The 17,765-nt window shown below is 32.0% G+C and overlaps 1 protein-coding gene across 2 annotated transcripts; it reads right to left on the reverse strand.

The window, feature by feature from the left end:
- Positions 1-11,396: 11,396 nt before the first annotated feature.
- Positions 11,397-14,706, reverse strand: LOC137837632 (receptor-like protein EIX2). Of its 2 annotated transcripts, XM_090301934.1 has the most exons (2): positions 13,635-14,706; positions 11,397-13,545 (listed from the first exon to the last, which is right to left on the reverse strand). In XM_090301934.1, the coding sequence occupies exons 1-2, from the start codon at positions 13,659-13,661 to the stop codon at positions 11,452-11,454; spliced, it is 2,121 nt and encodes a 706-aa protein (XP_090158060.1). In that variant the 5' UTR covers positions 13,662-14,706; the 3' UTR covers positions 11,397-11,451. The 2 variants fall into 2 exon arrangements, with proteins under 2 accessions (XP_090158060.1, XP_068502800.2); XM_068646699.2 differs by having other exon boundaries at positions 11,397-14,700.
- Between the last annotated feature and the right edge of the window lie 3,059 nt (positions 14,707-17,765).

A 17,765-nucleotide genomic window follows, 5' to 3' on the forward strand; every position in this document is an offset into this window, starting at 1 on the left:
GTTATACCTCTCGGGCCTGATAATAGAGTATTTATCAAATAAATATTGTTACTCCCATATTTTTTTATTAAGCAATTATGTTATAAGTTATTAACATATCGAAACCTATTTCTAGTATCTAAACATATTCAGTAAACTGAACCAAACGTAAGATAAATAACAAAAGGCAGCATCGGTAAACAACCATTAAAATGGAGGAATTCATGTTCACACAAATGCATTGAAAGCAAGTGTTTTTTATTTTTATTAGAAAGAAGTGCTTCTTGGTTATGCATATAAAACTTCTAATATTTATGATGCTGCAGACACATTTTTTCTCCGTTTTCATTAACCTTACTTTTTTTTCAGTTATTTACTTTAGAATCCAATTTCCCAAAATTCTTAGATAGGATGAAATTTTATATCACTATAAGAAAATTATCAAATAAAAACCAATTTTTAGAGACCAATAACTAAATGAGAGACTATTTTAGAAACTAATTTGATTTCTAAATTAGTTTCTATAATTGTGAAATAGTTTCTAAATTGATATCTAATTAGCTACCAAGTTTTTAACTACCAATTATTTAGATTCTAAATTTGGTAGCAAAAATCTTAATTGCTAATTAGATACCAATTTAGAAACCATTTAACAATAATATAAACTAATTTAGAAACTAAAAATTTATTTAGTCCCTAAAATGGTATCTAATTTAGTTACTATAACAATTAATTATTTTTTTGTCTCTAAAATTAATTTTTATTTCATGATTTTTTTGAGTGTATTTGTACAATCTATCTAACAATTTAATTTTTCTATACTAAATTTGTAAAATCAAATTCACATGTCAAAATCAGTATTTTGTATCTTCATTTTAAATTTGTCAATTTAATTGAGCAGGAGCAACGTGATTTTAGGATCGAAAAATTAATTAGAGGGACATAAAAAAGTGTGAAAGGCTTGTTCAAAATGTTCACATTCAAAATTCCTTGCCTTTTTGTCTGCATTTGGTTTACTTTTGGTGGAATATTAGAAGAATAGTTAGAGGACACAAATAACAACTTATTTTGGTTTTCATTGTAACAGCGTGTTTTTTTTTAAAAAAACACCATGTTTTTTTTTTAAAAAACACCAACAGGAACCTTATACCCCTCCACCAAAGTACCTCTTTTATTTCTTTCTCTTTCTCTTTCTCTTTCTCTTTCTAAATCTTTTCCTTCTCTCTTAATATTCCCCTCCCAATCTTCATCTATTTTAGAATCTGATCGGATCACGTTATAGCTGGCGAGTTAAGAAACATTTCTACCTGATCAGATTTTTAAACAGAGTAAGTTCATTTTTACTCTAAATATTCTTTGTTCTCTATTTTTTCTTAGGATTTAGTCATCAATCTTGGTGGGGTCAATTGAGAAGTTTAATCCTCTCAACTTATTCTATTATATACTGAATTTTTGTTCTGTTTGTATAATTTGCATTAGGTCCGTAAATCTTGAAGCTTATCCAGACTGTGGGAAATAAAATTCTAGAAAGTTGCTTGGAAAGCAAGCAATTAAGGTAAGGGAAACTAAATTTTATTTTTAATAGAACCCTAGGCTAGAAGATCTGGTTGTGGAAGGGACGTGGTCCCAATATTCAATTTCTCTTGCAGGGATGTTGTGTATATTGGATTGCTTGTTTATATATTATTTAAATTTGTGGAAATATTCGGTTTTGATGATTTAGTAGTAAAGTGTTATTTTTTTATGTCAAATAAAATTTTGAATGTTGTGGATCATATTTGGAATGATATTGTATGATGAAATGGTGTGGAATTGAATTCATACATTTGGGATAATGTATGGACTGATGTTTGATGTGTATTAAGTATTGATGCCTATGTGGTAACAGAGATCTCCGAACTTCACTGATGATCTAAGTCACATAGACTAAGATATCAGGTGGTGAGAAGCTGATGGGGGAGTTCATGCACACCGTGACATATGAGATGCACGGCTTGAGTTGTATTGAACTTACCCTGATCCTTTCTGTTGGATTCACTGGTAATCTTTGGATCAGGTGTTAGTCTCTGGTAGGACTTACTTAATACGGGTCTTCCGGAAGACGTTGTTTGTTGAATATTCTGGATGTGTAGATCCATGTGAGATCTATGTGATTGCTTATTGTTGAGATTTGAAGAAAATTGAATAATTTGAGAAATTGATCATGTAACTTGGTTTTCTCTTTTGATTTAATTGTGTATATTATAAAATTCTATTTTCACTAGCTTACCCTTGCTTTTCTTGTTGTGTTTGAACTGCGATGACTATACTACGTACACGAGCAGATGATCTTACAGGTGTCTGAGGATCAGAAGAGTTTTAAGGCATTGATTTTGAAACTTATATTGTAAATATTTGTATTTCTATACGTCCTAATCACGTATTAGGAATATTTTGAAAAACTTTAAGCTTGTATAGAAATATGTAGAACCGGTATTGTAATAGTTATATGTAAATTTTGGGGTGTTACATTTAATGGTATCAGAGCAGTTCATCCTTAGGATAACCTGAGGGTAGTGGGTTTATTTTGTTTCTCCTGCGTGTAGATTTTTGTTTAAGTCTAGCCTCAAGACTTAGTTAAAAGTTTCTAATAAGATGTTTCACAAAATTGTTTTTCTTGAAATCTTGTTGTGTTCGAGTCAAGTTAATTGTTATGAATAAAGATGAAAGTATTAAGAATGAAAAGAATCTTGATAGAGTGGTGAGGGTGCACACTCATGACTGGATCAAGATTATTTTCTATCTTAATTCTAAACCGTTAGAGTACATTTTAGAGATAAGTCTTGATTGGTTTTGTATCTATTTTGTGTGATTATTTCTTTTAAGTTAATTTGTCTTAAAGATGTAGTTGGAAATTTTTAGTAATTTCTAACCCAATTCTTTACGTGCTTAGTAGATGGCACGTAGACCACCTACTCCACCTCCTCCAATAGATATGCCCAACTTAGCTCGAGCAATAGAGATGATGGCAACAACCTTGCAACAACAGAGTGTTACTATGGCATAAACAACATCAGGCCGCCCTTCATCAATTAGAAACAACTAGATTAGCAGCAGAAGCATCTCAGTTTCATCAACAACCCCATACCTTTAGTCTATAGGACTTTCTGAGACACAATCCACCCAAATTTAATGGCAAGGTAAATCCAGATGAAGCAGACCAGTGGGTGAGAGACATAAAAAGAATCTTTGAAGCTACTCAATGCCCTAAAGAGAGAAAGTTATCTTATGCCATCTATATGTTTATTGAAGAAGCTGAGTTTTGGTGGATAGGCATGAAGAAAATGATGGAAGACAAAGGAGAAGATGCCACCTGGAGAACTTTAAAGTAAGATTCCTAGAGGAGTATTTTCCTGATAGTGTCAGATATGCTAAAGAAATTGAATTCATGCAGTTGGAACAAGGAAACCTTTCGGTCACTGAATATGCTACTAGGTTCAAACACCTAGCTAGATCTACACCCAGACCATGATTGAGGCTTGGAGATGTAGAAAATTTTGAGTTTGGGTTGAAGCAAGAACTTAAAGAAGTGGTGATTCCTATGTCCATTAGAGATTTCCCTGCTCTAGTGGAGAAAGCAAAAATAGTGGAAAGTTTGAAAAATTAGTAGCAAACTTGCTAAGCCTCAAGTGGGAGGACCTTCTAAAAGCACACCCAAATATGAAGATAAAAAGAAGCCTTATTCCAGACCTCAATCCATCAGGAGTGGAGGGCCTACTTCTTAGTTGCTACCAAATGTCAAATGTTTTAGATGTGGTGGGGAACACATAGTTAAATTTTGTCCTCATCCAGTGCCAAACATTACATGTGATAGATGTCATAGATATGGTCATGCTGCGAAGGACTGTCGTGCCAGACTTCCAGTCCCAAATATTACTGGAGTGCAGCAAGATAATAATAATAAAAAAAAAACAAAGCTACTGGTAGAGTTTTTGCCATTAGTGGAGTTGAAGCTTCACAGTCCGGTAGCCTTGTTAGAGGTATTTGTTCTATCCTTGGAACACAATTATCTGTATTGTTTGATTCTGGGGCAACGCATTCTTTTATATCTTTTGATTGTGCTAAGAAGCTTAAGTTGCCAGTCCGAGAGTTAGAATTTGAGTTGGTGGTATCTACACCAACAGAAGGTATTATAGTAACTTCTTCCATGTGTGCTAAGTGTCCAGTAATTATAGATGGGAGGAGATACAAAATCAACATGATTTGTATACCTCTAAAATATTTGGAGGCTATATTGGGAATGGATTGGTTGTCTTCTAATCATATCCTTATAGATTGCGGTCAGAAGAAGTTAATCTTCCCTGGATTAGAAGGAATGCAGGTTATCTCAGCTCATCAGTTTGAGAGAGAGATACAAGAAGGTGAAAATTGTTTTATGCTTTTGGCTTGTTCTATAGTTACAGATAAAGTACAAAGAGAGATGTTTGTAGTTCAGGAGTTTATGGATGTATTTCCTAATGAGATTCCTGGACTTCCACCAAAGAGAGAGATAGAGTTTGCAATTGACTTGATTCCTGGAGCAGGCCCAGTGTCAATTTCTCCATACCGAATGGCACCAGCAGAGTTAGTTGAATTGAATAAACAACTAGAAGACTTATTGGAGAAGCAATTCCTTCGACCTAGTGTTTCTCCATGGGGAGCTCCAGTGTTATCAGTGAAGAAGAAAGATGGTTTGTCACATCTATGCATAGATTATAGACAATTAAACAAGTTAACAATAAAGAATAAATATCCTCTTCCTAGAATTGATGACCTGATGGATCAGTTGCATGGGGCAGTTGTGTTTTCTAAGATAGATTTGCGCTCAGGTTATCGCCAAATTTTAGTGAAAGCGGAAGATGTTAAGAAGACTGCTTTTTGATCAAGGTATGGTCACTATGAATTTCTGGTTATGCCATTTGGTGTGACTAATGCTCCAGCTATTTTCTTGGATTATATGCATCGGATATTCAGACCTTTTCTTGATAATTTTATGGTAGTTCATAGATGACATCTTGATCTATTCTCGTACAAGGGAAGAACATGCAGAACATCTTAGAACTGTCCTGAACATTTTGAGGAAAAAACAATTATATGCTAAACTTTCAAAATGTGACTTCTGGATGTTAGAAATACAATTTTTAGGACATGTCATCTCTGCACAGGGAATATCAGTAGATCCTTCTAAAGTGGAGGTTGTACTTCAGTGGGAGTGTCCTAAAACAGTTACGGAAATTAGAAGTTTTGTCAGGTTAGCAGGATATTATAGGAGATTTATAGAAGGTTTTTATAAAATAATGGCTCCTTGACCCAATTGACTAGAAAGGATCATCCTATTGCATGGACTGAACAATGTGAGAGAAGCTTTGAAGAGTTGAAAAGAAGGTTGACTAATGCTCTTGTATTGACAATCCCTGATACCAATCAATCTTTTGAAGTTTTTTGTGATGCTTTCTATCAGGGATTGGGTTGTGTTCTGATGCAAAATAAGAAAGTTGTTGCCTACGCTTCTCGTCAGTTAAAGGTGCATGAAAGAAATTATCCAACTCATGATCTAGAATTGGCAGCAGTTGTCTTTGCTTTAAAAATATGGAGACATTTTCTCTACGGAGTTAGTTTTAATGTGTTCAGTGATCATAAAAGCTTGAAGTATTTGAATGACCAGAAGGAGTTAAATATGAGGCAGAGGAGATGGATTGAATTTTTAAAAGACTATGATTTTCAGCTAATATATCATCCTGGGAAGGCAAATGTTGTTGCAGATGCGTTGAGTCGAAAAAAAAATACAAATGTCGTCGCTTATGATTAGAGAGCTAGCATTGATTGAAGATTTCAGGAGTATGAATTTGGAGGTTTCCATGTCTTCAAATTGCATTAGTCGTAATACACTTGTTATAACTAATGAATTTCTGGAGAAGGTGAAGGAGAAGCAGTTGGAAGATTCAAAATTGAAGAACTTCATGGGCTTATTAAATACTGACAAAGCTAAAGACTTCTCTTTAGGAGTGAATGGTATTTTGAGATTCAAAAATAAAATATGCATACCAGAGGATAATGAACTAAAGCAAACAGTGTTATCTGAAGGTCATAAAAGCAAACTCAGTTTACACACAGGGATGACCAAGATGTATCAAGGTCTCAAGAAGTCTTATTGGTGGCATGGCATGAAGAATGATGTAGCCAAGTTTGAAGTTGCTTGCTTGACTTGTCAGAAATCAAAGATTGAACATCAATGACCTGGAGGCATGTTAACTCAGTTAGGCATTCCAGTGTGGAAGTGGGCTCTGGATTTTGTTACCCACTTACCACGTACTTTGCGGAAGCATGACTCTGTTTGGGTTATAGTGGACAGGTTGACAAAGACAGCACACTTCCTACCTATAGAATTGAGAATCTTTATGCTGAAGTTGGCCCATATTTACATAGATGAAATAGTCATATTGCATGGTGTACCCTCCAGCATAGTTTCAAATAGAGATCCCAGATTCACCTCCAGATTCTGGAAAACACTTCAAGAAGCTTTAGGGACTAAACTCATACTTAGTTCAGCATACCATCCTTAGACTGATGGACAATCAGAGAGAACTATCCAGTCCTTAGAGGATTTGCTTAGGACTTGTGTGTTAGATCATTTAGGCAGTTGGGATGAAATTCTACCACTGGTAGAGTTCACTTACAATAATAATTACCAAGCTAGCATAGGAATGGCTCATTTTGAGGCATTGTACGAAAGAAAGTGCAAGACACCTCTGTGTTGGTTTCAGGATGGTGAGAGTGTGTTAATTGGACCAGAATTAATACAACAAACCAATGAGAAAGTCAAAATGATTCAGGAAAGATTGAAAATATCTCTCAGCAGGCAAAAATCTTATGCAGATCAAAGAAGAAGACCTTTAGAATTCTCTACGGGTGAGCATGTCTTTTTGAGAGTTACACCGTTCACTGATGTAGGAAGAGCACTCAAATCCAAGAAATTGACTCCTAAGTTCATAGGACCTTATCAAATTCACAGGAGAATAGGCCTTGTGGCTTACGAAATTGCTTTGCCTCCTCCTTTAGCTAACCTTCACAATATTTTTCATGTATCTCAGCTAAGAAAGTATGTACCTGATCCCAGTCACATTCTAGAGTCTGATTCAATCCAGGTGAAAGAAAATCTGTCATTTGAAGTGAAGCCAATCAGAATTTTAGATTCACAAGTGAAACAACTTCTTGGAAGAAGTATTCTCATGGTGAAAGTATTATGGGATCTCATCTATGGAGATTCCACTTGGGAAATTGAAATTGAGATACGAGCAACATACCCTAATTTTTGTAGTTGGAGATAATGTAACACCGTGTTTTTTTTTAAAACACCAACAGGAACCTTATCCCCCTGCACCACAGTACCTCTTTTATTTCTTTCTCTTTCTCTTTCTAAATCTTTCCCTTCTATCTTAATATTCCTCTCCCAATCTTCATCTATTTTAGAATCTGATCGGATCACGTTGTAGCTGGCGAGTTAAGGAACATTTCTACCCGATCAGATTTTCAAACAGAGTAAGTTCATTTTTACTCTAAATATTCTTTGTTCTCTGTTTTTTCTTAGGATTTAGTCATCAATCTTGGTAGGGTCAATTGAGAAGTTTAATCCTCTCAACTTATTCTATTATATACTGAATTTTTGTTCTGTTTGTATAATTTGCATTAGGTCCGTAAATCTTGAAGCTTATCCAAACTGTGGGAAATAAAATTCTAGAAAGTTGCTTGGAAAGCAAGCAATTAAGGTAAGGGAAGCTAAATTTAATTTTTAATAGAACCCTAGGCTAGAAGATCTGGGTGTGGAAGGGACGTGGTCCCAATATTCAATTTCTCTTGCAGGGATGTTGTGTGTTTATATATATTGGATTGTTTGTTTATATATTATTTAAATTTGTGGAAATATTCGGTTTTGATGATTTAGTAGTAAAGTGTTATATTTTATGTCAAATAAAATTTTGAATGTTGTGGATCGTATTTGGAATGATATTGTATGATGAAATGGTGTGGAATTGAATTCATACATTTGGGATAATGTATGGACTGATGTTTGATGTGTATTAAGTATTGGTGCCTATGTGGTAACAGAGATCTCCGAACTTCACTGATGATCTAAGTCACATAGACTAAGATATCAGGTGGTGAGAAGTTGATGGGGGAGTTCATGCACACCGTGACATATGAGATGCACGACTTGGGTTGTATTGAACTTACCCTGATCCTTTTTGTTGGATTCGCTGGTAATATTTGGATCAGGTGTTAGTCTCTGGTAGGACTTACTTAATACGGGTCTTCCAGAAGACGTTGTTTGTTGAATATTCTGGATGTGTAGATCCATGTGAGATCTATGTGATTGTTTATTGTTGAGATTTGAAGAAAATTGAATAATTTGAGAAATTGATCATGTAACTTGGTTTTCTCTTTTGATTTAATTGTGTATATTATAAAATTCTATTTTCACTAGCTTACCCTTGCTTTTCTTGTTGTGTTTGAACTGCGATGACGGTACTACGTACACGAGCAGATGATCTTACAGGTGTCTGAGGATCAGAACAGTTTTAAGGCGTTGATTTTGAAACTTATATTGTAAATATTTGTATTTCTATACGTCCTAATCACGTATTAGGAATGTTTTGAAAAACTTTAAACTTGTATAGAAATATGTAGAACCGGTATTGTAATAGTTATATGTAAAATTTGGAGTGTTACATTCACTATTTTCATTAGGGTAGGTATTATATGCTGCTTATTTCAACTTTTTATTCATAAAATTTGAACACCAATATTTAAAAATTGACAACAACTTTCAAATAAGTTCTAATTAACCGAGATAAATTTTTTATTGTCTATTTTAATTTATAAGTTTGAAGTTAAATTTTACAATTTTTCACGTAAAAAATAATAGAGAGACCAACAAAGAAGTGTAATAGACGTTGTAAAAGATTTTAGTGAAAAATATGTCAATCACGACATTAATTTTACATTGAATTTCCAAAAAGTTGATTTAAAAAGAGTAGTGATATTTTGTTAAACTTTTTTAGCTTAAACACACCTAAGTGTGATCTAAAACTTCATATTTGTGTCGGATATGCTGACATCATCCGTGTAATATAAAATTTTACAGTGTTTCTTCTCCATTATAGTTGCGGTGTGCGAATGAGATAACAACAATTTAATTTTCTTCATTAATGATAGTAATTTAGTGATTCTGTGGTATCCTTGCATTTTGTTGTTCCATTTACTAAGGTAGAGGTTTTTCTTCAATTATATTAGAGCATCATTTTATGAACAAACTGTGGTTGTTTTTGAAGATTTCAATCATGATAATCCATGATATATCTTTTCATTGGATTGTTGTTGATATAACCATCAGTTGATATTGAAATTTAGTTTTTGAATTTAATGTGTTATTTAGTTTTGTAAGTTTATAATTATACAATTGAAATTAATTTTTTCTATATATAGGAGTAAATTTATAAGTTTTTAAAATTGTAATTTGTACTTTATGAAAAGTATAAAGGATACAAGGACTAATTAATTATTAGTCCTAAGAGTGATTAAACTCTTTGGTCATTAAATTGTTTAAAATTTTAGGGATTAAATTGTAAGAAATTTATAAAATATATTGTATGAAATTTACAGGAAACCACTTAGTTTAGATTTAAAAAAATTGTATTATATATTGTTTGATGTATTAATTTAATTTAATTTTCATGTACACTGAGCAAACCTTAATTTTTGTTTGAGATTTAGTAAATGGTTAAACATTAATCGTGTGTTTTAAATCTTGAATTGTTCGATTGGACAACATGAAAAATTATTTTTCATAGTTTGTTAATCATACTTATTATAAGTGTAACCTTAAATTTAATGTAATTTCAGTTCAAACTAAGATACATACTTGATTGTGATGTGTTCTTTGTGACCACTTTTATTTCATGTAATTTGGAGATCAATGTATAATACTACAATTTTTTTTTTATCAAATTTAAGATAACAAACTTAGTTTGTACATGTTAAAGAATTATGAAAAATATTTTCCTGAATAGGTAGGGTCTCACCTTGAATTACAAAAGTGAGAATCACAATGCATGGTTGATGATAATGAAATTTGTATCCTACGTAGTTATGAACTGGAGTTAAATGAATACATGTCACGTTAGTGAAGAGTGTGAAAAGGAGTTTGACGAGAAAAATCCCAAATTCTTTAGAGTGAACTCGACTGGGCAAGTCTTGGGCGAGTTCCTCTAGAGTGAGCTTGCGTAGGCGAGTTTGAACGAGTTTTGAATGTTCCAACTTTCCCTTTTCATCTTGTCTATTCTTCTTTAGCCATTTTCATCTCTATTTTTCCCTAGAATCCTGAAATTAACACAAAATTAGGAATAAAAAGTTCTTATTCATATTATAATTACAAAATATGTAAAACGGTTTAAATTTATAAAGTAGGGGTTGAATTTAAGTTATTTTATCAATAAACATCTATAATTGTTTGTCTTTTAATATAAAATACTACTCAAATATGACATTTAACAAAGAAGAAGCAAAATCTTTTTCTTCTAAGTGTGCTTTGTCCCTTTCTTTTTCAAATGATCTTGATTTTTCATAAAATTGATTTTCCTTTAGGATAGTTAGAAGAAGAAGGAGAAGATTTTTGAAAAAATATTTTCTCTTTAATTGTTCCTCTACTCTAATACAAAATTGAACTAAATCATTTAAATCATTAAAAGATAAAAACTCAACTTTATCCCGAATTTCATAGTTAAGACCACTTTAAAATCAAGCTATGGGGAGTCTAGATTCTTCTTTAATCCCTGACCTGAACATAAGTAACTTCATTCTGTACATATATTGTTCTACAGTCATATCTCTTTAGGTTAACCTATGGAGTTGGTACATTAGTTGTCTATCATAATACAAAGGTACACATACCTTTTTCTAAGGATTGACTTTAAGCATTAACTTGAGTCAACTGAAGCCAAGTTAAATTCAACATGAATGTCTTAAGTTTTCAATTAAGATTACTAATTTTTTATTTAATTCACATGACTAAAGGGATGAAAAAAAAAGGGTCCAATAAAAAAGTTTACATTTCAGAAAAAAAAAAAAGATGTTTAAATGTTTTATTTAATTTTGATTACTCTTTAGAAATGTGATTGATTAAATGCTAACCTTTAATGCAGGACGTGGCTAGATTATTGGAGTGATTTATTACATATAATATTATTAGTAAAATTGTTTTCCTTTTATACAATTTTATATATTAGACCATAATTATTTTATAAATTCAAAAGATTAACAAACATTCAATATGTTCATCATATCATATCTAATAAGACTAAAGTTCTAAACATAAACACTTGTGTATAGATGTTTGCTAACGATTCTCACAATACAATTCTTATTAAATAGAACTCATCACTATTTAGTGATATTACATCAGAAAATATATTGAAGTTTCTTCCACACATGATCAAGGAAATGAAAATAGGTATTGCGCCATGATCTACAGATGAACAAAGGACCAATTACTATCCAAAATCCCATAACAAATCCAATTGTCATACTGACAAAAAACCAGTTCACTCCATGCCTATCACTTCTTCTTTTATTGTGATCAAAATTATCAATTTTCTCAGTGGGGTTGCAATTGAAGTGTAGTGGTGGCCCGCAAAGATTGTTGCCAATAAAGTTGGAGACGTCGAAGGTTTGCAATTGAGTTCCTGATGGAATTTTACCCTTCAAATGATTATAAGACAAGTTTAACATACTGAGAAAGCTCAAATCTGAAATGGTTGGAGGGATTTGACCGGAAAGTTGATTCCTTGAAAAATCGATGGTCAATAATGATCTCATATTACCAATGCTTTGTGGAATATGACCAACTAGTTGGTTGTGTGAGAAGTTCAAAAATATCAATCCATTTAAATCTGTGAGTTCTCTTGGTATGTCTCCTACTAATTGGTTATTTGACAAATCAATACTTGTTACTAATCCCAAAATGTTTTTGTACTCGTCTCCTCGTCCTTTCACCCAAAGGACCACATTGGCTTTACTATCATATGAATATTCAGATGTATACTTTATAGCATTTAAATAGATGATAGGAGTTATACTTTTATTCATCTGCGTCATGGCCTTCAAGCTATTGAAACAAGTAGGTATCTTTCCAGTCAAATTGTTTTGTGCAAGGTCCAAAACCTGAAGATGACTCATATCACATATTTTATTAGGAATATGACCCAAAAATCTATTTGATCGAAGGATAAGAACTTTCATATCTAAAAGATGTTCTCCAAACCAAGCTGGAATTGTTCCTGAAAAGTTATTTTTGCCAAGATCTAACAAAATTAATTTTTTGGTCTTCTTCAAAATGGTAGGAAATGTTCCCGAAAGTGAATTGTTACGAATGCGTAAAGACTGTAGATGTACCAGGGAACCCATAGATGTGGGTAAGTTTCCAACAAAATTGTTGCTTTGTAAATTTACATCCACTAGATATGGCCAAGCGCCCCAACAATCGGGTATTTCTCCTAACAAATTATTTGATGCAAGACTAAGAAATTCCAATTGCATTGCCTTGTCTTGATTTTTGCATAAAAAATCATCCATGGATTTGGATAATGAATTGCTTGAAAGATCTAATGAAGCCACACCATTTGAAAGATAGGGAAATCCGCCACTTAAGTTATTTGCACTTAGATCAACAACAATGATAGATATTGGATTTGTTAGTGTACTTCCAAGCTCACCATGGATATGGTTATAAGAGAGGTTTAGAAAATAAACTTTAGAAAATGTTGCCCAAAACCAAGTGGGAATAGAACCTAAAATCCCTGTGTTAGACATTTCTAAATAACGAAGTTTGTTTTGTGATTGAATCCATGATGGAAAGTTGGGACCTAATTGCCAAGAGCTCATACCCAAACGGATAAGCTGAAAAGTGGGATACCAACTGGGATGCACTTTTAAAGTCAAATTGTTTCTTGATGCACGAAACTCAATCAAGTTGGTAAGATTTGTAAGATCATTATCCATGACAATTCCTTGAAAATGATTATCACTAATATCAAGGTATGACAATTTAGAAAGTGATCTAAGACTTTCAAATGGATTTCCATTGAATTGATTATTCAATAGATTGAGAAATCTCAATGATGAAAGTTTTCCAAGTGATCTTGGAAGTTCACCACCAATTTTGTTGTCATGAAAATACAATGTGACAATATTTTTATAAACCCCAAATTGATCTGTCAGATTGCCTGAAAGTTGAGAACTTTGAACTTTAAGTGTTCTAAGCTCATGGGAAACACAGGGAGCAAGAATATCTAAAATTTCATTAACATGTTGGTTGAGTTTGAGATATGAGAAATCTATTTTTCTTAAGTTGCAGAGATTACCTAAAGACTTTGGAATTGGACCTTCAAGTTGATTGAATGCCAAATCAAGTTCAACCAGAGAAGTTACATTTCCTAAGGCTTCAGAAATAGTCCCATGCAAATTGTTGTTCCTTAGGTTCAAGAATGTGAGATGCTGAAAATTACCATAAAACCAATCAGGTATAGATGAGAATAAATTTGCTGACAAATCCAAATTTTCAAGAAGTGTGAGGTTTCGAATACCATCAGGAACTGGACCTTCAAACTCATTTAACATTAAAGAAAGAGAAACAAGTTTCTTTAGTCCAAACACCCATTTTGGGACAAAAGAAATTGAAGGAGAATAATTAATCTCAGAGAGATCAAGAGTGAGGAGAGATGAGAAGTTAAGAAATGATGGTTGATTATACTGAAAGAAGGTACATAGGGACAAATGTAGATGCATCAAAGAAGGAAGAGCTTGGAGAGTGTGAAGAGAATGAAATGATTGGTAAAAGGCTGAGCGTCCCAAATCAAGATATTCAAGCTTTGAAAGACTTGATAGCCAATCACTATTTTCAATAAACACATTTCGAAGGTCAAGGTAAACCAAATTGGAGAGATTCCCAATCTGAGAAGGAATTGTTCCGTAGACAACATAACTGAGGTCAAGGTAAAGCAAATTGGAGAGATTCCCAATCTGAGAAGGAATTATTCCGATAGTAGCAGAACCAAGGTCAAGATAAAGCAAATTATAGAGATTTCCAATGGCAGGAGGAATGTCTCCCATGAATCCAGCATTAGAAAGGTTGAGGTGAGTTAAGGAAGTCATTGTTCCAAGGAAAGAAGGAATTGACATACTTTCAAAACGATTTTGGCTCAAGTCCAAGTAATTCAAATACTTCAAATCAACCAAACAAGGATTTATCTCTCCACCAAATTGAGATGCAGTAAACTCTTCCTTTGCTTGTCCATAAGCTTCATTGAATGCAAAACCAAGACCCTCATCGAAAACGGGAACTGGAGTGTAGAGGTGCAGCTCTGTAACATGGGATGTAATGTTGTTGCACACAACTCCAACCCAGTTGCAGCAGTTGGAATTGGCAGTAGCATTCCAAGAAGAAAGCCTATTTGAAGGATCTTTGAGATGATCTTTGAACTTCAACAATGTCTCTCTCTCACTTTCAATGCACACAGTCTCTCCAAACACACTAAAGAAAAACCAACAAAGATGAACAAACACCATCATTAAAATGGAGGAATTCGTCATCACACAAGCTCGCTCTCTCTAAGAAACTAATGTTTTTTCTATCACAAAGAAGTGCTTCTTGGTTATGCCTATAAAACTTCTTTCTAATATTTATACTGCCGCAGTGCCTTTTTCTTTTTGCTCTATTTTCTTTAAAGTTTGCCCTTTTCTAACTATTTATTTTAGTGTCCAATTTGCCAAAATTTCTAACAATTTTAATTTTCTATACTAAATTTATAAAATCAAATTCACAAGTCAAAATCCGTAACATACTTTGTATCTTCTTTCTAAATTTTTCAACTTTGTTGACCTGGAGCAACGTAGGTTTGGGTGCAAAAAATTAGGTAGAAGGAACTAAAAGAAGTGTGATAGGCTTGTTTAAATTCTATGTCCGCACAAAAATGTTCACATTCAAAAATGTTTATATGTTATTGTTAGACCAAGTCATCACATTTAATGTTTTTTTGGCAAAATACTATTTACTCATATGGTGGAATATTCTAAAAAGTAGGAAACTAGAATAAATATATAAGTCATCAAAATATCTAACTTTATAAAGATTTCTCTTCTTTAATTCAATACTGCTTGAAAAAGTTATTATTTTTTCTATTTTAATTTGGAATTCGTTGTTGAACGTTAGTTTTTTCACATAAAAATAATTATTTGGGAGACTAAAACAAAAGTGTAAAATACTCGTGTAAATTTTACATGTATGATTTACCGTGATTTTTCTTTTTAAAAGTTATATATGATTAATTTCACGAAAAACCTTCAAAAAGTGTTAAAATTTTTAAAAAAATATTTATCTCTCATCCTTATACTCCATAATCTTCTCCTTTTGAACTAATAATTCAAAGTTCGTTATAGTAGAATATTTCATGCAATTTTCTGCATGAAAGGAGAAGACCCCATTTTTATTTGTGTAGGGTGCAGGAGATAAAATATTTGACATTTTTGGATATTTGAATTACAATTTGAAGATATGTAGAAAACGGAACACGTGTAAGATAATTTTAAAAGAATAAAAGTTGAAAATTTTAAATTTTGTTTTAATATATATAAATTACAAATTTACTTTTTTAGTATTTCATTTTACAAAATTTAGTATTTATTTCAACTCTTTATTTTCACATCTTTCCTCGAGGAAATTGAAACAAAAGTTAAAGCATTAAAAACATGTATTTTGTTCCGGTATCGCTAATATAGTCTCACATCGTTAGGAGTTAAGGTCAAATGCACTTTATGTACATCTTCCTCCTCCAACCCCATTGATGCGTCTTTTAAAGACAAAATTGTGACGGAGCACCGATTTCCAAAGCAAAATAATGCAAGTTGAATCAAGAACGAAGCATGTTCAACCACAAGCATAGCTAAAATCCAAATCCAAACGGGTCCAGTGTGAACTCATTACAAACTTAAGAATCAGAGAGTCTTGTGTAGGTGAACCTCTCTTTCAAATTTTTTGTATAAATTAAGAATATGAGAACGTAGATATTGATTGTTGGTTGAAATTAAAACCTTTTTTTTATTTATGAAGTTAAATTGGTATATATGATTGAATAATTTTGGTTTGTGATGTGAATACGTGGATATTGAATTTAGGGTAACAAGTTTGGAATTAGACATATAAGATATGGATTTTTTTAATTCATATTGAGGTTATGAGTAAGAAAAAAAAATTGGGTTTGGAAGTTTGTAAAATCATGAATAAATTAATGGTTGAATTTTGTTTTGAACTTGAGTTTTAAGTAACCAATTGAAGCTAGAAACATTTTGTTGATGTTATGAGTTGTAAAGGAGTATAACTTATCAAACACAAAAGAGAACTAATAACAAGAATACATAAGCCTTTCAGAGAATAAAATAAAATAGAAATTAGTTGAAACATATAAAACATTGTGTAACTTTTTTCCTCAATGATAAAAATAAGTGGATTAATTTGCATGATGTACTTCTAACTCCATTTATTTTATGGGTTAGAAAATTAAGCACATTAATAACATACAAAGGAAATTTTTTGAAATTGCTCCAAAGACTTTATATTGTTGATCTTTCTAGATCAACCTTTTATGAGTTGGAACATTATATCATCCATGACAAGAAAGTAGGAAAACATTAAAATCAATAGACTTAGTAGTTGATCATTAAAGTCTTATCCATTATATGAGTTTGAAGATTAGCACACCACACAAAGAAAGAATAAAAAACAAAACTATTTATAAGATTGAATTATTGATTTTCCATCCATTATATAAAAATATATGAAAGAAATAAGTAAGAATCGTATATTTAAATAAATAATTAGCTTTTATCTAAATATTTTATTTACAATTAACTAACTCCTTAAATCACTATTAACGTATTTTTTTTAACTTAAAATTTCCAAGAATTACTTTTTAAATTATTATTGAAACTCATTTGAAAGACTCCCTTCATAAATAGAGTTCTCAATCTCTAGCTATATTTTTAAAGGACTCTGAATTTGGGCTCCACTTTCTTTTTCTCATTGTTTTTGTTATTTTTCTATTAAATTTTTAAAGACGTCTATTTAGCAATGCACTCTCACACCCACCTATTTATGTATTATTGGTACACCAAGTCATCACATTTAAAGCTTTTTGCACAATATTATTTAGTTAGGCAGTGGAATATTCTAAAGTTGGAAACTAGAAAAAATATCTATTTTAATTTTGAATTCATGGTTGAGTGTTAGTTTTTTTTACGTAAAATTAATTATTGGAGAGACTAAAACAAAAGTGTAAAATACTCGTGTAAATTTTACATTTATGATTAACTATGATTTTCCTTTTTAAAAGTTCGATCTATTTTTAATATATGGTTTATTTCCAGAAAAAAAAAATAGAACGACCTTCAAAAAGTGTTACAATTTAAAAAAAAAAAATTATTTATTCCTCATCTGTAACATCCCGAAAAATACATCTAACTATTACAATACAAGTTCTACTGATTTCTATAACAAGATTAAGACTTATAGAAATACAAATATTAATAATATAAGATTCAAAACTACATCCCAAAACCCTCCAGACCCTCCGACACCTGTATGATCATCCGCTCGTGTACGTAGTACAATCATCGTAGTTCAAACACAACAAAAAATGCAATGGTAAGCTAATGAAAAAAAT

The sequence above is a fragment of the Phaseolus vulgaris genome, chromosome 4, assembly GCF_051622355.1.
Source record: "Phaseolus vulgaris cultivar YP4 chromosome 4, ASM5162235v1, whole genome shotgun sequence".
In the NCBI taxonomy this organism is placed as follows: Eukaryota; Viridiplantae; Streptophyta; class Magnoliopsida; order Fabales; family Fabaceae; genus Phaseolus; species Phaseolus vulgaris.